Genomic DNA, 24,066 nt, shown 5'->3' with positions numbered 1-24,066 from the left:
GGTCTGGAGGGGAAGCCTGCAAAGAAATGCCTTAACTATTCAACCACAACCATGGCCACGTGGTCCTGGGAGGAGCATCCCAGACGGGAGGCCAGAGAAGTGATGCCTGAGCCGAGGGATGAAGGCAAGGTAGGGAGTCACTGGGCAAGAGGAATAGGACCCTCTGTGGCCAGGGGAAGGGCATGTGCAAAGTCCATGGTGCAGGAAGCACGGGCACTAGGGGAGGCCCATGGTGGAGAGTGGGCAGGGGAGTGCAGAGAGGAGAGGTGGGGGTGGGGCCAGGGCCAGCCCCTCTCCTGAGTACAGGATGGAGCCGGGAGGCAGCACGGTCCCATGTGTCTCAGAAAGCTCAGAGTTGCCATGCTCTGTGAACAGCCTGCCAGCTAGTGTGGAGACAGGAAGACCAGTGAAGACACCCCTGCCATCATCCAGGATGGGGGGGTGGGGATGGTGGCTCAGACCAGGCTGGTGGGTGGAGCCAGGCTCAAGAGCCCCTTAGGAGGTAAAACCATGGGGCCTTATGAGGAGAAAGGAAATAACCACAGCATTTGGCACCAATGAGGTGCTCACTGGCTCCCCAAGGACACAGGGTTCCTTTCCTTTCATGCACCAGAATGCAGGTGGAATCCCGCACTACATGGGGCCATGGGGGACAGGCCCACAGGTGGCAACACCCATTTCTGGCTTTACTGGCCAAGTGGGAAGATGAGCACCCGAAAGTTACAGAACTTTAAAAAAAAAAAAAAGGTTTACAGAACTTAGAAAGAAAATCAGCTCACCATCCTTGAGTGAGAAGCTCAGAAGGTCCTGGGGAGAGAAAAGTAACAGGAATTAGCAATATGTTGATGGGTAATTAGCCTGCTTATTTGACCAATATTTACTGACTTTCACTAAGTCAGAGACCAAGATAGACCAAGTATCCCTGCCCTGTGTTCTAGTGCTGAGCCAGACACACGGGGAGGCCAATAAATGCACAGATGTGTGAGAACCGCAAGGAGTGAAATCTGCTCATTTGACAATAGCCATGTCACAAGCTGCCTGCTTTGACTGCATACAGAGCAGGTTAGCGACCTGCTAACAGGTTAGCACAGCTGCTGCTTCCAAAGAGAGGCACCCCTGGGGATCCCTGGGTGGCTCAGCAGTTAAGCGCCTGCCTTTGGCCCAGGGCGCGATCCTGGAGACCCGGGATCAAGTCCCACACCGGGCTCCCTGCATGGAGCCTGCTTCTCCCTCTGCCTGTGTCTCTGCCTCTCTCTCTCCATGTTTCTCGTGAATAAATAAATAAAATCTTTAAAAAATAAAAAACAAAACAAACCAAACCAAAGAGAGGCACCCCAGCTCAGCACTCAGGAACCCGGACCCTGGAGTCAGACTGCCAAGGTTCAAATCCTGGCTGAGCCACCTGACCCTGAACAAGTCACTTAACCTCCCTGTGACTCAGTTTTCTCATTTATAACAAGGGGGTGATCACACCACCTACTCATAAAGTGGCTTTGAGAATTGAATGAGTTAATATTTGGAGGGTGCTACCATATAAGAAGCACCATGTAAGCACTGAATTAAATCAATGGTAAATACTCAATAATGAAAACTCACTATTAGCTGTGATCATCATCCTGTGATAACAGGATGAAATATTTTATCTTCCTTATTTACTTTTTAAAGATATTATTTATTTATGAGAGAGAGAGAGAGCAGGTGTGAGCGAGTGGGGTGGGGCAGAGGAGCAGAGGGAGAGGGACAAGCAAACTCTACACTGAGCGGAGCCCGATCCCATGACCCCAAGGTAATGACCTGAGCCAAAACCAACGGTCAGATGCCAAACCGACTGAGCCATCCAGGGGCCCCAGAATATTTTATCTTTCAACTACATCACCCCACTAGATGCGATTTTCAGACTGACTTTTTTTTTTTTTTTGATAGTTTTTATTTTATTTTTTTAATTTATTTATGATAGGCACACAGTGAGAGAGAGAGAGAGAGAGAGAGGCAGAGACATAGGCAGAGGGAGAAGCAGGCTCCATGCACCGGGAGCCTGACGTGGGACTCGATCCCGGGTCTCCAGGATCGCGCCCTGAGCCAAAGGCAGGCGCTAAACCGCTGCGCCACCCAGGGATCCCCTCAGACTGACTTTGAAGGGAAATGAGGGACGTCTGGGTGGCTCAGTGGTTGAGCATCTGCCTTTGGTTCAGGGCATGATCCTGGAGTCCCGGGATCGAGTCCCACATTGGGCTCCCTGCATGAAGCCTGCTTCTCCCTCTGCCTGTGTCTCTGCCTCTCTCTCTGTGTCTCTCATGAGTAAATAAATAAAATCTTAAAAAAAAAAAAGGGAAATGATCTGTTCTATGTTCCCCAGCAGCTGCCCCTGGGGTGTTGCGTGTACCTGTATGATCACCAAAGGGTCATCCTTCAAGATGGGGTCCTTCAATAAAATCGGAGCAAACACATCTGCTCCTTCACCTCCCAGGCCTTTGGCAAAAGCAGTCATGGTTGGCAAGACGGCTTCGGGCAACTCCAGCCACTTCACGAGGTCCGCCACGAACTCTGTGCAGAAGGAGCTGGAAGACAGACAGGGCTTAGATCCTGGAACAGTCTCGCAAGGCCGCTGGAAGTTTAGGTCAGATACAGTCATGGGTGTGAGCAGCTGGCCCAGACAAAAACCACGGTGACTGCGGTCTGTGGAGGAAGATGGAGCGTTGCAAACCTAATTTCCGGTGATTTTGGGTCTTAGTTTCTTCCCCCACCAGAACTTTTACCAAAGCTGCTGGTAAACCACAAGAAGGAGGGTGAGGAGCAGTTGGTGACAGGTGTCCTGGGCCCGGCCTGAGCCCGAGGCCGTGCTGGGGGCTACAGAACCCGAGAGCAGGATGCCACCTCTGGGGAGAAGCTCACAGCAGGGCAGAGCCACAGATGGGACTCACACACTCTTGTGTCACAGTGTCGCACGATACACCAGGAGAGGCAGGGCTGAAACCCCATGAGTGCAGAGAGGCAGCGCCCAAACCACCTGTGGAGGGGAGGGGGGGAGGGGAGGGGCTGCGCTGCTGGAGAAAGCATCCTACAGAGGGTGGTCGGCCACTGTTGGAAAGCAGAGAAGACACCGCGGGAGCAGGTAAGTGCACAGGAACGGTCTGTCCCCACAAGGTGCCAAAGGATGCCATTGGCTTCAGGTCCACAGGAGTCCCCAGGCGGGAGACAGTTGGGTGCCCGAGGGGGAAGGAACCCGTGAACTGTGGGAAGCACACAGCATCTGGGAGACGAGGGCACAGTCCACGTCGGGCTTTGCGTCAAAGCCACCATTCCTGGTGGTGGCTGTGGTGAATGGGATGGCGGGGCCGGGGATGTCCTCTACTGGTGTCATCAGTCCAGAAAAACGGCTGAGGCCTAGAGGTCACATCTACCTGCAAACCCTCATCCCAGCCTGCCTTGACTGCACTGTTCCGGGGCTCCCCACACTGGCTTCTGCACCCCGGGTTCCAACCAGGCCAGGGCAGAACCAGCCCCCCCCCACCCCAGAAACAGAGCACCCTGGTGTTGCGGGTGACCTTGGGAGGGCCCGTGGATCCCATCAGCCCGCCCACCCCCTCCCTACAGCCTCCATGCTGAAGCCCAGTGGAGAGGTGTGCCGGCCACTGTCATGCATCAGATCCCCAGGAAGCAGCTCTGAAATGGAGATAATCAGGGGGTCCTCGTGGGAGGGAAGGAGGAAACAGGACCCAGCAGGGGGCAGAGGTGAGTTGCAATGCAGCCTCAATTAGGGCCTCAGCCCGTCCTGTGGGGAGTTCTGGAGATGGGTGACCCTTCAGAGCTGCCCCCAGTGGGACCTTTATATCCCTCCCCGCATCAGGCAATCATTGAGCCAAGGCTTCTAGGGGAGGGGGGCAGAAGCATGGGCAAGGTGGCTTTCTTCAGCAGAGGCAGCCCTCTCTGCAGGGGCAGAAGGAGGCCATTGCAGCAGCCTGCCAAATAAACTGACCTCCCCATGCCTCAGTTTCCCTATCTGCAATGGGTTTAAGAGACCAACATCATGATGTTATTTGAGGAATCAATGAGTCGGTACATACAAAGCACCCAGAGCAGAGACTGGGTTGTGGGAGATGCTCAAGGCATGTCAGCTGGCCTCACGACCTTTGTTTCTAAGGTGACCAAGGGAGGCAGTGGAGGATAGGTTTCAGGGTCGGGCTCTGACGTGCAGGGCCCACGGGAGTCCTGGCTCCCTCGGTGACTGGCTTTGTGCCCTTACTTCACCTTTCTTCGCTTGGTTTTCCTCTGCTATAAAATGTGGATGATAACAGGATGTGCCTCAGAGATTGGTGAGAAGATTAAGTGACATTGTAATAGGGCCTGGCACCTGATAACCGTCAATAAATGTTAGCTACTGCTAGTACAATTATTACAATTTGCCCCATTGCCGTCTACAGGGACAACCCGGGGGCGGTTACGTGGGTGTGTACGGAGGCAGGAAATGACTTCGTGAGCTGAGCACCACTTACAAGTAAGCTAAGCATGGCCTGGCCCTGTGTCCAAGAGGAAGGCCTTGGGTGTAGAGAAGCATCTCATCATAAGAGCAGAGGGGGTAAAGAGCACAGACTCTGGTTCAAATCCCAGCACTGCCACTAGCAGTGTGATCTTGGATGAGCTACTCGACCTCTCTGTGCCTCGGTTTCTTGAGCTGTAAAATGGTGGCGATAATGAAGAAACCCATTTCATAGGGTTGCTGAAAGGATGCAGTGAGTTAACGTTTGTCCTTGTGCTCCGAACAAAATCTGGCCCATATAAAGCGCTACGTGTGCGTGTCTTTAAATGCAGCAAACCGGGGATCCGTCAAGAGACTGAACAGTTCCATAACCTTTTTAAAGGATCAGTCTGGGGACACCTGGGTGGCTCAGTGGTTTAGCGCCTGCCTTCGGCCCAGGGTGTGATCCTGGAGTCCTGGGACCGAGTCCCACGTCAGGCTCCCTGCATGGAGCCTGCTTCTCTCTGCCCGTGTCTCTGCCCCTCTCTCTCTATATATATATGTCTCTCATGAATAAATAAATAAAATCTTTACAAAAAAATAAATGAGCAAACAAATTAATAAATACGTAGGTAAAGTGGCAGCCCAGCCACGGATTATGGAACAAACAGTGTCCTAGATTGGCAGGGCCTCCGGAATTGCTTCTGCTGTGCTTGCTGCGTTAGCCAAGATGTGTGAGAATCAGCAGCAGCAATAATAACATGTGACAATCACAGAGCAAGTATCTGCCAGTCCCTGTGCCAGGTCAGTGCTTTATTCACCCTGACTCACCACACCCCCTCTGGGGAGGGAGGTGCTACTTTTACCCCCAGTCTGGAGATAAGGAAACCCAGCCCCAGAGAGGTGAAGAGACAGCTCTAGGGTTCAAACCCCTATCTCCATGATACCAGAGGCCTTGCTTACCCACCGTAGAGACTGCACCCTGCAGTGATTACGTTCCCGGGCACTCACCCTAGCCGGGTTCTGGGTAAGCAGGTGCACCCGATATCCCCTTGTTTGGGGGTGCCTCCTGGCCTCCACATACTGATGGAGCACCTGGCCACAGAGGTTAAATCAAGGGTCTCATGGCTGGCAAGGAGCAAACCTCACTCGAAATCCAGGGTTTCTCACACTGTGTCTAAGTCTCCTCCTACTCACCAGGGACTGGCAGATGAGCCATGGGGGCCAGAGCTGGCCTGCAGCCTGCTTTTGTAAATGAAGTTTTATTGGAACACAGCTGCATCCATCCTCTACATCTTGTCTCCGGCTGCTTGCAGCCTATGACAGCAGAGCTGGGTAACTACCTACCATAGAAGCTACGTGGTCCGAGAACCTAAAGTACCTGGCCCTGCACAGAAAACATTTGCTGTCCTCCACTCCACCCCATAATTTCTCCATATTTCGTAAACAGAGTTAATTACAGGGAACAGCATCGGTGATGTTTACGGCTTAGATAAGAAATACATTAAAAAAAAAGGGGGGGGCAGCCCTGGTGGCGCAGCGGTTTAGTGCCGCCTGCAGCCCGGGGCGTGATCCTGGAGACCCTGGATCGAGTCCCACGTCAGGCTCTCTGTATGATGCCTGCTTCTCCCTCTGCCTGTGTCTCTGCCTCTCTCTCTCTCTGTCTCTATGAATAAATAAATAAAATCTTAAAAAAAAAAAAAAGGCTGGCTTGTATGTCCCATGTGGGACAAAAAGCTGTCTTCTAAAGATTACTGAAACCAATGGTGTATCTGGGTTCTAAAATGATGGAAATTGTTTTTAGAATGTGTTTTGGGCCTAAGAAAACTGAGATTGACCGTGTGCATTCTGAATCGGCATTCTGAAAGGGAAACTTTCAGGAAGGAAACACCCCAGGGCACATGCTTTCGGCCAAGTGAAGACACAGGTGCTTAGAGTGGTCCCTGGGTGTGTGTGTGTTGGGGGGGGGGCCCTGGGGGGACACACAGGACAGTAACTAGCTTCTCTACATGCCCTCCTAGGTGGTGCCCAGTGCAGGCCTGGAACACAGCGACAGCTCATAAACATCTATTTATGGGAACGAAGAACACAAACATCTTCCCCCTCACTATATGCTGGCTTGTCAGGTACACCCAGCTGTCCAGGGAGCTCTGGAAACTCACAGGTGAACAAGGCAGCTCCTGCCCTCCAGGAGCCCAAACTGGATGGGTGGTGGGTGTGGGAAGAGCTGCAGGGCAGCGTGGTGGTTGCAGGGCTGGGTCGCTGAACATATGGCTGGAGAAACACTCTGGTCTGGGGCATGGGGAGGGTCCAGGAAGGCTTCCTGGAGGGGACACCCAAGAAGATAAACATGCTCAAGTATTTAGTCTCAGGGGAGAGATGAAGATAAAAAAACAAATAAAACAAATAAAAACCCAGCTAAGACCTAAGGCATGGGGAAGTTTACTCATGGGGGAACCTTCTGGGAGGAAGTCTGGAAAATACTACGGATGTAAAAACTTCCTGTCATTTCCTGCTCCCATCTGTTGCTTAGTCTCCGTGATGATATTTCTGTCCTTCTATCCTTGCCCACCACCTAGAGGTTTGGGGCCACAGTTATTAGTTCCTCCCTCTGCTCCATCCACAGCATCCGACCTGTCCTGGATTCGACTCCATTGAGAGTCAACTCCAAGGAAAGTCTGTCTCACCTGTGCGCCCCTCCACCTCCCGGTCATTGCCCTGGTTCTCCAGACAACTCTATCAGCCTTCCTGTGGGCTTCCTCCTGCCTCGAAACTCTCTCCCCCATGACTCCTTGAAGGACTCAGGAGGCCAGAGCCTCAGCTCTTAACCACTCAGCTATTCTGACACCAAATGTCTGATTTCAACACATGCCTGCTGGACAGCAGCATGTCAGATACTAACACTATTATTCACCCTGTCAATCTTTTGTTCCTGTGACACCTGGTTTAAACCCATCCAGGCACTTACCCCATCTGTCTGGTATAATGGTAATCAGTTATTTGGGTGCCTTACCCCAGATTGTGCCCCTAAAGGGCAGGAGCCAGGCCTTGTTTGTCTTCTCCACAGGGCCTAGCACTACCTCTAGCACAGAGTAGGTGCTCAACAAATGCGTGTTGCATGCATGAATAAACTTCCCCTGAGAGGAGTATCACCTCCTCTGAGACTCCCTCTCTGCCTCCCAGGCTCAAGTACTCACAGGGCCTGGCACATACCTTTTCTCCCATTAGACTGTGTCCTATTCATCTCATTCATGTATATCTTCCCTGCATGATTTAGTAGGTGTCAGAAAATGCTTGGTGTAGGTATAAATGAGTGAGTATGAAATGATGTATATCTTATCCCCCAGATTGTGAGCTTCTTAAAGGCAAGGACAATGATTTTCTCCTCTTTGCTGGTGATACCCAGGGTAGGTGGCTTGGCTGTCAATAGCTGCCTCCCTGAAGAAGCCATGACATTCTCTCTGTGAGACAGAAGCACTCACCTTTGCTCAGGTTCTGGAAATAGCTGGGACAGGGAGATGCCACAGAGGGCGGCATAGGCAAAGCGGTTGGCCTCGGCCAGCTCCCGGCCCGTGGGCAGGTGCGGCTCCCCTTCCACAGCTGGCTCAGCCATGGGAGGCAGTCTCTGGCTTGACCTGTCCCCTGTGGCCACGCCCAGCCCTGTAGGAAAAAATATCTGTGAAAAACGCAACCAGGGGGCAGGTAAATGGGACACAGTAGCTACCAATCATGAAAGAAGAGGCTGATAAAGGAACCTTTATTCAGATTAAGAACTGCAATGCATCATTTTCAAGAGAGCCCATGGACTGGGGGCAGATATTTTCAATGTGTATATCAACAAAGGATTTATACACATAGTGTATAAACAACCCCTATAAGTCATGAAGAAAAAAAAATGAGTCAAATTTAAAAATGGGCAAAACACTCAAACAGGTACTTCATAAAAGATACCCAATGGCCAACAAGCCAATAGTCATCAGAGAAATAAATTAAAGCTCCAATGAGACACTGCTATTTACTTGTCAGAATGGCTAAAATTAAAAGGCTGACAATACTAAGTGTTGCTCAGGTAAGGGACACGGACACATAGAAGGTCCACATGCTGCTGGTGGGAGTATTCGTGGTACAACCTTTTGGAATATGGTTTGACATTTCCCACTAACATTAAAACATATGTCTTTCCTACGCCCCGGCAATTCTACTCCTGAGAAACGAGGGCTTAGGTCCACCGGAGCACATGTACATGAACACTCACAGAAGCTTCATTCACAATAGTCCCAAACAGGAAGCAGCCGCATGTTCATCCACAGTGGAATGGAATAACTGTGCCATATTCAGACCATGGAATATCACAAAGCAACGAAAAGGAATGAAGTCTGGCTAACCAGAACAACATGGGTGAACATCACAGACAATGATAAGCAGGCATACTTATTTGTGGAACTGTGTTCATATGAGCTTGAGGAACAGGTCGAACCAATTTAGGGTGGAAGAAGACAGGAGAGAGACTGTCGATGGAAGGTAGTGAGTACTGGCTCAGAAGGCGCACAGTGAGGCTTCTGGATGATGGAAATGTTCTGTAAATATATCACCCAGTGGTCATTACATGGTTACAAATTTATTTAAAAATTCATCAAGCTGTAGGCTTAGGATTTGTGTACTGTATGCATGTTACACTTCCATGAAAGGAAGAAAGGCGAGAAGGAAGTGGAGGGAGGTCTCCTTTTCCCTCTCCCTTTATTCTTTCCTTCCAGAAGAGGAAGCAGGGAAGGCAGAGGAGGAGACAGATGAAACCAAGGCAGGTATCCAAGGGGCAGGAAGGGTCCCGGGAGTGGGTACCAGGAAGGGAACCTGCCTTGACTCCAGGGCATTGTGGATATGAATGCAGACTCAGGACCAGACAGACCTGGGCATGAATCCAAGCACCTCCATCTGATAGATATGGAGCCTTGGGCAATTCAACCTTTCTGCGCTTACATTTCTTCACCTGCAAATGGGGCCTATTAGCAGTTATCTTCCTGGAGGAGCTGTGTTAGCAGAAAGTGACATAGCTGTGTGGGTTAGTATGCGTAAGGCCCTTGGAGCAAAACCTGGCACAGGGCTCATACCACAACAACGTTTGTTAAAGCAATAAATGCATTAAAAAATCAACAAACAAACCAATGAAGTGCTCAGCACAGTGCCTGGCACACAGCAGAGGCGCACAGACATTGGCAAGAGCTAACATTATCGTGCCTGTGGCTGGCAGCCAGGCCTGCGGCTGCGGTGTTAACGTGCCCCATCTCAGCTGACTCCACGAGCCCGGCACCACCATAATGTCCAGTCTGCAAACAGGGAGCAGGCTCAGGGGAAAAGTAACTGGGCCCGAGTCACAGCCAGCAAATGGCAGAGTGGAGGCGAAAGCCAGAGCTCTTGGCTGCTACCTCTGCTTAAACACTCATCGCGTTCCCAAGAGACTTCGAGTCTAATAACCACAGTCTGCACTGACTTTCTTCCATAAATTCATTCTCATCTGGCTGAGCAATAAAAATTTTTGTCCTCAATATATTACTTCTACAGAGGACTCATTTAAAAGTCTGTGCACGACTAATATTTCATGAGCTTTGCAAAGTAACCCCTAAGTAGTTAAAGGCAACAAACCAACATCTGTACATCGTGTTAACAGTTTAGGAAGCACTCTCCAATGCAATTAATTCTCACAGGGTTGAGTAGGATGGGAGCCGTTATGATTCCCTCCTATAGCTGAGAAACAAGCTCGGAGAGGCTAAGTGCTTTTCCCAAAGTCATACAGTAAGCAAGTGATGAAAGCCAAACCCGACTTTGGCTCTGACCCCTGGGCTCTTTTTTCTACATATGCACAGGGATCCTCATTCCCTTGTTTCAGATGGAGGAAGTGAGGCCCAGAGAGGTTAAGACCTTGGCCGGTGCCACCCAGCAAGACTGGCCTCCAAAGGTTGCTCCAGGAGCCCACGTTTGGGATCTGGAGATTTCCCTGGCTCTATAGGATCAGCCCAGACCCCGTTGGTGAACAAAGGGGATGGCAACGAGTCACAAACGCAGGATAGCACCAAGGGCAGCACCCAGTCATGATGCTGGCAGGCTTAGTGATTTCTACATTTAATCCACTCCGCATGCCATTTGGAGGCTGCAGTAATTGCGCCTACCACCCAGAGGTGCCCAAGATGGAATTTTATTGTGTTGGTACCTAGAGAGCCCCAGGTTACTTCTTAATTCAAGAATAAATAGCTTCAGGGCACCTCGGTGGCTCAGTGGTTGAGCGTCTGCCTTGGGCTCAGGTTGTGATCCCAGGGTCTCAGGATCGAGTCCTGCAGGGAGCTTGCTTCTCCCTCTGCCTGTGTCTCTGCCTCTCTCTCTGTGTCTCTCATGAATAAATAAATAAAATCTTTTTTTTTTTTTTTTTAAAGAATAAATAGCCTTCTAATCAAAGAAACGAGCTGGCCTGTCTCTATCCACAGGGGAGAAGGAATGTGCTTAGTGCACAAACCGCTGCGATCAGGGCAAATTGGTTCATTTGTTCAACAAAATACACCCTCGATATCCCATAATCCATTTTCCACATAGCAGCTGGAGTGGCCTTTTTGTCATGTATATCAATCATGTCACTCACCTGCTTAACAGCTTCCAAAGGCTTCCCCTCACCACAGGACAAACACCAATCCCCTAAGCATGGCCCCTGCCTGCCTTTAAACTTCATCTCATGCCCCCAAATCTGGCCTGCTCACTATGCTATGGCCATACTGGCTGTTACTGGGCTTTCAAATATACCAGTTGGGGGCTGCTCAGGTGGCTCAGCGGTTTAGCACCGCCTTCAGCCCAGGGCCTGATCCTGGAGACCTGGGATTGAGTCCCACGTCAGGCTCCCTGCATGGAGCCTGCTTCTCCCTCTGCCTATGTCTCTGCCTCTCTCTCTCTCTCTCTCTCTCTCTGTGTCTCATGAATAAATAATTAAATCTTAAAATATATATATATATATATATATATACCAGTTGGTCTGTCCTCCTGCTGTCTCCTCTGCCTGGGACACTCTTCCTCCGACCTTCACATCACTCTGCTTCAGCCTGAATGTTACCTCCTCTGAAAGGCCCTCCATGATTCCCCAGGCTAAAGTACTCCTCTATCCCAGCACCCTGTTCTATTTTCCTAATACTTATTCCCATCTTAAATAATATATATTTAGGGGTGGTGAAAAATGATATATATTTAAAGTATTTGTTTACCTGTATATACGAGTAGAATATAAGCTTCTTAAGAGAGGCCCTTGGTTGTTTTTTTTTTTTTTAACTATTATGCCCCCAGCTCTCTGAACAGGCCTTGGAATATTGCAGGCATTCAATAAGCATATGCTAGATAAATGAATAGGGGAAAATGACATGTGATGCCCTGTCTGGGTCTTGGGGCAGATCAGGTGATAAACTGACAAATTTGCTGCTTACATCCTGGTGGGAGACAGGGTCCTGAGACTGAGCTCCATGTTGGGCTATGCGCTTAGTGCAGATTCTACTTGAGATTCCCTTTCCCTCTGCCCTTCCCCCTAGTCACACTCTCTCTCATTCAAATAAATAAATAAATAAATAAATAAATAAATAAATAAATATCTAAAAAAAAAACCCAACACAGCAATACATAATAATAATCTAAGTAACATGCCCAAGACTACATAGCTAGTTAGTGGTGGAACCAAGATTCATACTCAGGTCTGATGGTGGGATCCACGCCCTTAACAAGTTGGTCAGGAAGTAGGCATCTGGGAAAACAATTAGGGTGAGGGGATATGAAGTGTCGGGTAGAAGGGGGTGACAATGATAGGCAGTTGCAATGCGAGGTACCAGCAGAGGCCCGCAGGAAACAAGGGGGGCAGCCCGGTGGTTGGGTGGGAGAGGGCATTCCGTAGAAGAAACTGCCGTGGTAGAGACAGACAAGTAAACAGATGATGACAAACCAGGAGGATAAGCACTGGGATGAGGCCGGGGGTGAGGTAGGGTGAGAAACATAGATGGAGGGAAACAAACAGGCCTACAACTCAGAGCTGGCTTCGAAGGTGCCTCCGTCAGGGGTGGGGTGGTAGGAAGAGCGTGTTCTGGGCTCAGGGGACAGCAGGTGCCAACTTCCAGAGGCAGAAGAGACAAGATGCTTTTGAAGAACCATGAAGATGCTTAGTGTAGCCAGGGCTTGGACAAGTGGGTGGGCATGGAGGGGTGGGAGGGAAGAAATGAGCGGGTGGGGAAGCTGCTGGGGGGCACCATGCAGAACCAAGTTGTTCCAGCTCTGGTGTTAGACTTTATTTATTTTTATTTTTAAAGATTTTTTATTTATTCATGATAGACATAGGGAGAGAGAGGCAGAGACACAGGCAGAGGGAGAAGCAGGCTCCATGCAGGGAGCCCGACGTGGGACTCGATCCTGGGTCTCCAGGATCACACCCTGGGCCAAAGACAGGCGCTAAACCACTGAGCCACCCAGGAGGGATCCCTGGTGTCAGACCTTAATTGTAAAGGCAGCAGCCATGGGGAAGCTGAGTAAGGGTTTGTGGGACCTCTTGGGACTAATTTTGCAACTGCCTGTGAGACTATAATTACGTTAAGATAGAAAGCTTTCAAAAAAACAGCAGGATGTCTCTACAGAATTTTAAAGACCTTAAGTTCTAAAGAAATGAAAAATAAATGTCCACCTCACCCCAAATGAACGAGTTCATTTAATAAATGTCCATGGGCACCTACGTGCTGCCAGGCATCATCCTACACGCCGTGGACACAGCGGGAGACACAACAGACAGCAGTCCCCGGCCATGGAGGTATATTCCAGCGCGGGAGACAGACAATATGCAAAGATTTAAAACAAGATGATTTTAAATAATGGCAAGGATTTGAAGAAAAAGAAACCTTAAGTAGCACTTACCCAGATTTCAGGAAATAGTTGTGGGCCTCCTGTCTCTGTGTCTGAAAACAGGCTGTTCAGCTTCTTGAAGGTTCTTGGAGGAATATGCAAATTGCCCTGGGGGGAGCAAACCAGAAAAACCAGCCTATGGGTCCATAGGGTGTGGGATCTGGAGGAGGAGAGAGAGATGGGTTAGCCCCAGGTTGGTTAAGTGTCTGCCTTTGGCACAGCTCATGATCTCGGGGTCCAGGGATCAAGTCCCAAGTTGGCATCCCCACTCAGTGGGGGAGTCTGCTTCTCCCTCTCCCTCTGCCCTTCTCTCCTGCTCCTGCTCTTGCTTATTTTCTCTCTCTCTCTCTCAAAAGAATAAATTTAAAAAATCTTTAATAATTAAAAAAAGATGTCTGTTACTGGAATGAATGAATGAACTAGGTTTTAGGCTTGAGGAAGGGCTAGATTTTCTTGCTGATTCTCTTCCCACAGGCACTCCTGTTCTTATAACTTTGATGGAGCATCAGATGAGGGGGGGAGATGGGGCAGGGACCAAGCAGCTGGAATTGCCCAGAGTCTCCCAAAACTTCAAATAATCTGAGTTTCACCCTAATGGCCACTTTCCATGCCAAAGAACCAGAATATTATTTTCTGCCTCTTTAATCTTTTTTTTAGAGATTGTTATTTTTATTATTTCTTAAGATTTTATTTATTTGAGAGAGAGAGAGAACACGAGTGAAGGAGGGGCAGAAGGAGAGGGAGAAGCAGACTCCCCACTGAGCAGGGAGTCCAATGTGGGGCTCAATTCCAGGACCCTGGATCAGGACCTGAGCTGAAGGCAGATATTTAGTTGACTAATCCACCCAGGTGCCCCGATTCCAGGTATGTTTTTTTAAAAAAAAGTTTCATGGAACAAAAAGATCACTGGGAAATCTCTCCAAATGTTAATGATCGTTGCCTCTGGGGGGTGGAGCTGTGGGGCTAGAAGTAATTGGTTTTTTTCTTTCCTATTTTTCTGTATTTTTTAACATATGCCAACCTGAGCACATTAGTGCTTTCATAATGAAAAAAAATTAAAAACAATTTTGTTCTCGATCCCCAGAAGAGGAGTGCCTTATCTCAGAGAGCCCTGGCCCCATGTGGACCACCAAGCCTGTGGGGCTGAGGTCACAGTTAAATCCCATTCCACTGACCAACAAACAAGTCTTTAAAATCAACAAAATGGACAAGGGGTAGCATGACAGGCTAAGGCAATCCCCATCTATCTGTGAAGGTGTGATGGAGGAGTCCTTGGTTCCAAACCTGCGGATTGTCTCCTTGGATGGGCTGCGCCCCCAAACCACTTCCAACTGAGGGAGTGTGGATGCAGCTGTGGGGCTGGGAGATCTATCACCTAAAGTGTGTACATTGGTCAGCAGGGGACTCTACCCCCTGGACTGATTTGGGATCAGGATCTGGTCTAAGTTGAGCTGAGATTCTCAAATATGTCTGAGAAGGTAAACTGATTTCAAGAGGGTGTGAGAGGGACACCTGGGTGGCTCAGTGGTTGAGCATCTGCCTTTGGCTCAGGGCATGATCCTGGGGTCCTGGAATTGAGTCCTGCATCCGGCTCCCTGAGGGGAGCCTGCTTCTCCCTCTGCCTGTGTCTCTCATGAATAAATAAATAAAATCATAAATAAATAAATAAATAAATAAATAAATAAATAAATAATAAGAAAAAGACCAGTGGTGACTCCATGTCTTGGGACCACCTATTGCACAGAGAGCTGGTCTAGCAGCACCCAGGGCTAAGGAGGTCACTGATGGACACAGTAGCTACCAGGGGTCTGTCCCTGTCTAGGTGCTGTGGAGACTCCAAGGAACTCTGAGAAAGGCCTGTACTTGTCCCAGAAGAGCACCAACTGGCAGGGAGAGGCCATACGCACAGTGAGAACCAGCAGGGCCAACGCTCACCCATGGCTGGACTGCTAAGCCCGGGCCCAGGACAGACAGGCGTTACACTGGAGTGGGCCGTGGCATGCTGGTCTATGATTACGAGTTTCACCGAGCCAGCTCTCTTACCTACAGCCAAAGGAAATGCTGGCCGAGCCACTATCGTCAGTAGTGAGGGGAGAGAGCCACTCCACACCTGTCCTCAGCTCTGCAAGCACCCACAGCAGGTGCTCAACCCATATTTGTTAAGCAACACCATGAACAACGCAGTGGGATTTCTCCTCAATGAGATGAAAAATCCCAAAGTCAGCGTTGAGGAAAAAACAAATATGATCAATGCCATCCTGGAACGTCCTTTAATTCATCCTTAAAGCTCCAGGACCTGAGCCTTTAGGGGGTCACATGCAAGAATGAACTTCTTTTGTGTTTCTTACACACCAATCTGTTATGCTTTTTACCTCTTGGAGCAGCCAGTGAAGGTCAAAGTCAAATTTGATGTGTATGTACGTGCATGGGGCAGGTGGGGACAGGGGTTCTCTTTCTTTCTTTTTCCTTCTTTTTCTGGTGAACTGGTTAGAATTGAGTTTGGTTCTTTTCTTTTTTCTTTTCTTTTCTTTCCCTCCCTCCTTTCTCTCTTTCTCTTTCTTTCTTCTTTTCTTTTCTTTCCCTTCCTTCCTTCTTTTCTTTTTCTTTCTCCTACTCTCTTTCTCTCTCCCTTCCTTCTTTCTTTCTTTCTTTCTTTCTTTCTTTCTTTCTTTCTTTCTTTCTTTCTTTCTTTCGAAGGGCAGAGGGAGAGAGAGAATTGCAAGCAGACTCAATGCCCAGCCCAGAGACCAATGTGGGGCTGGATCTCACAACCCTGAGATCATGACCTGAGCTAAAATCAAGAGTCAGACACCCAACTGACTGAGCCACCTGGGCAACCGTACAGCTGAGTTTTTAGATGAGCCTGCGGTACAGTAAAATAAGCATCACAGTGGGAGAACAACAGTGTTATGGGAGGGCTGGGGACTAGATGTTCTGGAGCCGAGGAGAAAGAAAAGCACCCTTCACAACAAATAGCTATGGCATCGTTCTTAGGCCAGAAACTCTGAAGATGGTAGTTCAAAGTTCAGACACACACAAACGTGTACCCAGACACACAACCTTGAGATGGTCCTAGAAGGGAGGACTCTAGGCAGTCCCAGTTCACTCCCTCACCCCACCCCCCTCCAGCATTTTAGGAGAGAAACTCATTCATTCTATACCTCTCTCTGGTAGTTAAATTGGAAGCCAGTGGTACATGGAGCACTCAGGAGGTCTCCATGGCAACAGTTCCAACACAGAAGAATCCAGAGGCTTTCGGACAATCCCTCTACAGACCAGAAGAAGAAAGGGATGTTGGCACACAGGAGAGTCCCTGTCCCATGACGCTTCAGCAGCCTGGAGGATGGGCAGGTGGTGAAGTGGGGTGACAGGGATGGGCGCTCAGGTTGTGTGACATTCTGTGCGCATTATGGCCGCTCCATTCCTCCCCCACCAGTCTCCTGCTCCATCTGCTCTCCCCATCCCATCCACCACGCTGTGGCCAGAGCGCTTCATTTCCACCCGGAAATCAGATCATGTCCCTTCTCTGCTCCAAACCTCCACTGACTCCCTTCCCAGAGTCACAGTTCTTCCAGTGGTAACTGCGCCATATGCAATCTGGCCCCTGGCCTCTCTGTCCTCCTCCCCCTCTCCCCTTCACTTGCTCTACCCCAGCTGCACCTCCCTCCTTGCTGCTGCTAGAGACCACCAGGCATGCTTTCACCTCAAGGCGTTTGAACTGTCTGTTCCCTCTGCCCAGAATGCTCTTCTTGCCCTCAACCACATGACCAGCTCCCTTACCTCCTTCTTGTCTCTGCCCAAATCTCAGCTCATGAGACCACCCTGCCCCTGCCTTTCCTCCCAATCCCCCTTCCCTGGATGCTTTGCTTGGTCTCCTGCACAAATCACTGTCTGACATACTGGACCATTTCCTTGGTTACACCTGTTGCTTACTGGCCACCGCTTTCTGCCGTCATGCCAGCCCAGCAGGCACTCAGAAACATCTGTTGAATGAACGGTGGTTTCTACTTGGGAATAGCTAAGACATAACGTGAGGCACATCTGTTGAGGACAGAGGTGGAGGGGACATGGCAAAGTCCCCATGGCAAAGGTCCCACTTGATCCACTGGTTTTCAAACTGCCCCACAGGCCCCCAGGGACTTCTCTTACTCTGGTGGGCAAGACAAAACACGGTGGGGATCCTCAACGCCCCACATTCAAATGATAGCAGTAAATAATCCAGCAGTACCACTTTTAGGTATTATCCATCCAAAAGAAATGAAAGCAGGGTCTCAGAAAGATATTTGTTGTGCACCCATGTTCACAGCAGCATTGTTCACGATAGCTAGAAGGTGGAAGCAACCCAAGTGTCCGTCAGTGGATGAATGGATGAACAACAAAAAGGCAATATATCCATATGATGGAATATTATCCAGCTTTTAGAAAAGGAAGGAAATTCTGACATAGTACAACATGGATGAACCTTGTGGACATTGCGCTAAGTGAAATCAAACAGTCACAGAAAGACAAATACTGTGTGATTCCACTTCCGGGAGGTACCTAGAGTAGTCAACATTATAGAGACACAAAGCAGAACGGTGGGTGCCAGGGGCCTGGGAGAGGGCGAAACAGGGAGTTGTTTAATGGACACGGAGTTTCCGATTTGCAAGTGGAAGGGTTCTGGAGATGGGCTGCACAGCGATGTGAACACGCTTAACACTACTGGCCTGCACACTTAATGATGGTTAAGATGGCAAATACTGTGTTATTTTTTTAAAAAAATATTTTCAGGTAAGTACTCCTCCCCACGTGGGGCTCAAACTCACAACCCCGAGATCAAGAGTCACACGCTCTCACCGACTGAGCCGGGCCAGGCGCACCAGTAAATTCTGTGTTATTTTTTCACAGTTAAATTTTTAAACATTATAACAGTGAACGCTTGGTAGATGTTAGCCACCGGCCTCTCCTTTCCATCCATCATTTCTTTTCCTCCCAACAGTCCTCCAGGGTAGGTGCTGTTATCCCCCATTTATAAGAGGACAGAGAGGCCCTGAGAAATGAAGTCAAGGTCACCTGGATGGAAGGCACCTGGGTCTTGGCCCGCCGCAGCCATCTCCTCTACGATGCCGCACGGGTCTCTTTGGCCGAGCTGCTGGCCTTGAGGAGGCCCAGGAGGTCTCAAACACAAAATGAGAGCCACCAGCTCAGACGAATCTCACTCGCGCCCACCTGTCCACAGCCTAACCCCCCACTTCTCGCCCTGCCCCAAGCACCTCTGGGACAGACCTAACCTGCCTTCCCAGGGTCATTTTCTTCCAGCCAGGACTCAGTCAAACCACACCACCCGCTGCTTCCCACCTGCACTGGGGTTCCCACCTCTGACCTCAATTCTGTTGACCTCCTGGCGGGTCCTCATGCCAAATGGTGTCCTTTTATCAAAAGCACAGTTTCATAACAAAATCCGAGGTGGCCAGAGGTTTCCTGTGGGTTTACTCTCAGGAGCCCATTCCAGCCTCACGACAACCTCATGAGGAAGAAACGGTCACTGTCCCTATTTTACAGATGGGAAAACTGAGGCTAGGGGAGGTGAAGGCCACATGGCTGGCAGGGCCAGGATGCAGCCCACAGGCCTATGTGACTTCAAACCCCGAGTTCTCCACTTTACTAAAGGGGCCCAGGAACCACCATGGGCCACCCTGGATTTGGTCAGCTGACCTGGGGCCTCTTGCCTCTGAAGCCCCCGGGCTTCATCTGCGCAGCCCCCCACTGCCTGGCCTAAGTGCCAGTCTCCCCACCTGGGAGGGCAGACAAGGCCCAGGACATCAGTGCTTCCCCCAGGCTCGCCAGCAGAAAGAGCAGGCCCTGCGTCTCCTCCCTCCCAGCAGACCCTGCGTGGCTTTCTTATCAAATTTGCTACCACCACGCAGTGGGCCACAGGTTTACTGGTCTGTGGTCTCTGTGTCTCTAGAAAAACCTTCCCCAGGGCAGTGCCTTTGTGACTTTCCTTAATGTACCCTGGCAGAGCAGGGGCTCGATCCCTGTGTGTCACATGAATGAACGAAGGAATGAACAAGTGAACACCTACCCCCACAACTGCAAAATGACTTCAGCCTTATATATTTTTTTCATCCTGCCCTCCCGCCTCAGCTTACATATTCACACACACACACACACACACACACACACACACATATTTGAGAGAGAGCACGTGTGCACACAAGCGAGGGGAGGGGTAGAGGTAGAAGGAGAAGCAGAGTCCCTGCTGAAAACGGAACCTGACTCGGGGCTGGATCCCAGGACCCCGAGATCATGAGCTGAGCCAAAGTCAGACGTTTAATCGACTGAGTCACCCACAAACCCCTCAGCCTTATATTTTTGAAGAAAGACAAAACAGTTTTATATAAAGCGAGGTTCCCATATTTGCTCTTTGCTCAAGAGATACTCCTGGACGTAGGTTTCATTACTGAGCACCTCTCAGCAAACTCAGTCCAGTCCTGGAAGTCAGGAGGGTTAGAGTTGGGGTGGCATAGAGGGGATAGGCAGAAATTACCCCCCAAATGAGGACACAACTCCCTCCTGAACCAAACCTCCCACATACCTGGGGCTGTCTTGTAGCCTGGGGTTGCCCTCAGATCTGAAGGATAAGGAAGGATGAGGAAGTGTTAACCTGGGAAAAGGGAGATAAGGGAGGAACGGTGTTCTAGAAGAGCATGTGCTAAGGCCCAGCATGCCACAAGCACAGATGGCTAATAATAAAGTGGTCTGAGATGTGGCTGGAGGTACAGGCCAGGCTGCATGGGGTCTTATGGCCCATGTTAACGGTTTTGTTCTTTGCCCTAAAAAACGCAGGAAGCCACAGCAGAATTTTGAGCAGAGGGTGGTACAATTGAATTGGTCGACTGTCCATGTGGAGGGTGGCTAAGTAAAAAAGTGGACTGCCCCCCCCCCCCTTCCTTCAGCTCCCTTCGGCCTGCTAGAACACATTCCAGGCAGTGAGCCCCTCATCATTCTGCAGCCTGGATTATAATGTACAGCAGTGTTTACAAAACACACAGGCCATAAAGGACATGGTGATAAATCACCTACTGACATTTCTCAGGTGTCACATGTACGGGCCCAAATAGGTGGTCCTGCCTCTGCAGCCCGGTAGCACCAGTGCGGGGGAGACATGGCTTCGGGCTCATGGGAAATTCTCTAGACTCCAACCTTCACCAGCTTCCCAGGCTGAGCTACAGTAACCTACTTACTCAACGGTGGCCGTCCGATTGCTCCTGGGCCTTCAGTCAAAAAGCAAAAGAGGCTCCCAGAGTGCCAGACTCAGGGCCTTTGTGGCTTCAGCTACTTTCATCCTCATGACAACCTTAGAGACAGTATTTTACAAATGAGGAAACTGAGGGCACAGGGAGGTCACGTGGCTTGTCCAAGATGACTCAGGGTCACTAAGCTAGGACCTGAGCCTACATCAGTCTGCTATTGCACATGTGACAGCAACGGCTGTGGAGGCTGAAATGCTGTGCGGCAAACATTCCGTTTCTTGAGCCTGGCAGGGAGCCTCAGCCTTCTTGCTTGGAACTCAGCCACCTCCACCTCTGCCTCTTACATTTCTCTACTGAGAGCGGTAACAGGTTACCAACAGGGTCGCTGGAGCCTCTAAATAAATACACCCTTGCTTACATCTCTGATTTGCCAAGGCCTCTGCTATAGGCCACACTTTGGATCACGCTTTACCATTTAAGAAGCATTCTGACATGGTATCATCAATGCCATGTACTTTTATGACCCCCATTGAACGCTAATGAAACAGAGGCCCACAGAGGCGATACGACCTATCCAAGGTCACACAGCTATGAAGTGGCAATGCCAGGTTTCCAGACTCTGACGTTAGTTTCGGGCTTCCTTTGGACCATCCTCTACCCACCTAGGTCTCCCCACCCAATCCCTGGGGAGTCAGGGAGCACACTCATGGTGGCCGGGCAACTCCAACAAGGCCCATGAGGATTTGATGTTCATTCTCTCCCTGCCCTCTTCACATATGTCACAGTTGATAAGATTCCAGTGGTCTGTGTTCTCTGCCCAGCCCTCCCCACCCCTCCACCCCCTGAATGGAGAGCACTGTTTTGTTCTACTCTTCCTACTGTACTCCCCAAGGGCAACACTTGTCTTGTTCACTGCTGTATTTTCAGTAAACAGTGCACCCACTGGCACACAGTAGGTGCTCAATTAACACTTGTCTAATGAATGAACGGATGCCCCCTAAAGCTTAAAGGGGTTTCGTGTTTTCTTCAGTGAAATGAATACTGAGTCAGGGAAAAGAGAACATGTTAACTCCTACTTTGTGTTAGGCAGTGGTCTCTAGGCCAAGACCCAGAATCTAGCTGTGCTCCTAACTCTGACTCCAGGGCAGAGCAGAGAGAGAGCACTGTGAAAGCCTCCTCTGCCTCTGTGCCAGGCCCTGGGTCAGGTTCTGGAGTCAGGTAACCCAGGTTCTTAAATGTTCTCCTTCCTAGGGGTGCTCTCTTGGGGAGGTCGTCTCTCTGAGCCTGTTTACCTCGCTGTTAAATCCCCCCCAAAGTCAGTAACAGTAATTCTTTTCTCACCCTACCAACAGGTGGCAGGGTGGGAAACACGGCCCCACCTAACTAGGGGCCTGAGCTCCCTTCCAGAAGGAATTCCCAGCCCTCTTTTGGAGTTCCCAGTTGGAATGTGTGCTATGAGCTCACAGGGCGGTAGGGGCGAGGAGAGAGGGGATGAGGGGTGCCCGGAGGCCTTCCCCACCGGTCCCTGGAGGGGCCTCGTGTGACAAGAGAAAGCGCAGTGACCCTGTGTAACCTTGGGCAAGTTCCTTGGTCTCCCCGGACCAGAGCTGCGTCCTCACTTATCACGGGAGGTGCTGGGCGACCTTCCCGGGTTCAGAGCCGCAAGCTGGGAGGCAGGAGATGCCTGGGAGCTCCGCCCGGCCTCAGTTTCCCCACCTGCCGCCCTACGTAATTTCTAAAGGTATTTTCAGCCCTGAAAGCAACAACCAAGCAACAACCAGGCAGCCTGGACTCCCGGCAGTCAGCGCTGGGAGTCGCGGGCGGCCCCTCCTCGGGAGGCTCGGCGCCCACGGGGCGGAGGGCAGGGTGGGGGGCAAAGGCCCGCCGGGTCGGGTCGGGCCTTGCGGGAGCAACCCTCGTGAGGCCAGCGGCGGGGAGTGGCCCCAGCATGGACGAACTCCGCCCTCGTCCCATTTGAACCCCTGCTCCTTACCTGGCGGCGGCGGCGGCGGCGGCTGCGGCAGCGGAGGCTCCGCCTTCTCCCACCCCGCCCTCCCGCCCGCCCCTAAGCCCCACCCCTCAGCCCCGCCCCGCCCCGGCTGGCCCCGCCCCTGGCTCGGCTGGCCCCGCCCCCGGCCCCGCCCCCTCGGGCCCACCCGGCCTATTCCCCAGCCTGCGCAGCCCGGAGCTCCCGGCCGCCCCGCCCCTCCAGCTCGCCCCCGCCCCTCCAGCTCGGCCCCGCCCCGCCCTCCAGCTCGGCCCCGCCCCCCGCCCCGCAGGTCCCGCCGCCTGCGCAGACCTTCCCGGGCGCCGGGGCTGGCCTTCCGGGCCCAGGCTCGCGTGCTGAATGCCCCAATCCGGTTCTCCCTGCCGCCACCCTGCAACAGGGGTGCCGGCATCAGGAAGTGACAGCCCAACCCGGGCGCGAAACGCGGTGTGTGGGCCTTTTGCCTTGCAGGAAGCAGCAAGACCTCAGGGCCGGAGAGGGGCCCTGCCAGGTTCCACCTTGCGACACTGCTAGGACATTGCTAGTCGCGCTGGCTCTGATTCTTCCTTTAGCTTGTCTAACGCCAAGTGTGGGCCACACTCGGGGCCTTTGCATTTGAGGTTCCTGTGCCTGGCACTCTGTTTCCAGCTTTGCGTTACGGTGTGCACTCAGGGTGGTGTCTGTGGGTCTTCCCTGACCACCCAGCACATTCAGTCATTGGACACATATTTACTGAGCACCTGCTATGTGCCAGGTACTGTTCTGAGCACAGGGGATCACACCAGTTTCCACTCCCGTTCTATTTTAATGGTCGTAGTTAACCACTCTGGAATTAATTTCTTTCTCTGTTTGTAGTTACTTTTTTTTAAAAAAAGATTTTATTTATTTATTCATGAGAGACAGAGAGAGAGAGGTGGAGACATAGGCAGAAAGAAAAGCAAGCTCCATGCAGGGAGCCCGATGTGGGATTTGATCCTGAGACCCCAGGATTACACCCTGGGCCCAAGGCAGAGTCTCAACCGCTGAGCCACCCAGGTGTTCCTGTTTGCAGTTTATTGTCTGCCGTCTCCACTAGAATTTAAAGACTCTGGGTGTAGGAGTCTCTGCTGCCTTGTCCTCTGCTGTGTGCCCGGCCCTAGGGACTGTGCTGGGTACTCGGTGGATGTTTAGAATTTTATGAATGCAGAATTATTCATTGTGTATCTGAAACTGAAATGTAACTGGGTGTCCTGTATTTTATCTGGCAATACTGCTTGAGCCCCACTCCCAGAGATTCTGATTCTGTTGGTCTGGAGCCTGGCCAGGCATAGGCATTGTTCACAGCTCACCAGGTATTTCTGATGTGTGCTTAGCTTCAGGAACCACTGAGCTTGTCTATCGATTTTATTCTGTATGAGGTGGAGACTTGTAGAAGATCCTGGGCAGTGATGTGACATGATCTCACCTTTTACACAGATCCCACTGGTTCCTTGCAAGGACAGAGA

General features: G+C 50.8%; 1 protein-coding gene across 4 annotated transcripts in view; it reads right to left on the bottom strand.

The window, feature by feature from the left end:
* The window catches only part of TMCO4 (transmembrane and coiled-coil domains 4), a 92,052-nt gene extending 69,392 nt beyond the window's left edge, over window positions 1–22,660 (bottom strand). The window contains exons 1-6 of one of the 4 annotated variants that reach the window (XM_041767016.1): window positions 22,589–22,653; window positions 16,522–16,628; window positions 13,373–13,520; window positions 7,939–8,116; window positions 2,384–2,558; window positions 780–807 (exon numbers count right to left, since the gene is read on the bottom strand). In XM_041767016.1, coding sequence (XP_041622950.1) covers window positions 780–807; window positions 2,384–2,558; window positions 7,939–8,069 — 334 coding nt within the window. In that variant the 5' untranslated portion in view covers window positions 8,070–8,116; window positions 13,373–13,520; window positions 16,522–16,628; window positions 22,589–22,653. Of the gene's footprint in view, window positions 1–779; window positions 808–2,383; window positions 2,559–7,938; window positions 8,117–13,372; window positions 13,521–16,521; window positions 16,758–19,937; window positions 19,986–22,588 lie in introns of those variants that run through there. The other 3 variants (XM_041767017.1, XM_041767018.1, XM_041767019.1) reach the window with 3 other exon arrangements.
* Between the last annotated feature and the right edge of the window lie 1,406 nt (window positions 22,661–24,066).

This window comes from Vulpes lagopus, chromosome 8 (assembly GCF_018345385.1).
Source record: "Vulpes lagopus strain Blue_001 chromosome 8, ASM1834538v1, whole genome shotgun sequence".
Classification (NCBI taxonomy): Eukaryota; Metazoa; Chordata; class Mammalia; order Carnivora; family Canidae; genus Vulpes; species Vulpes lagopus.
This window is presented reverse-complemented; position numbering and strand designations above follow the sequence as displayed.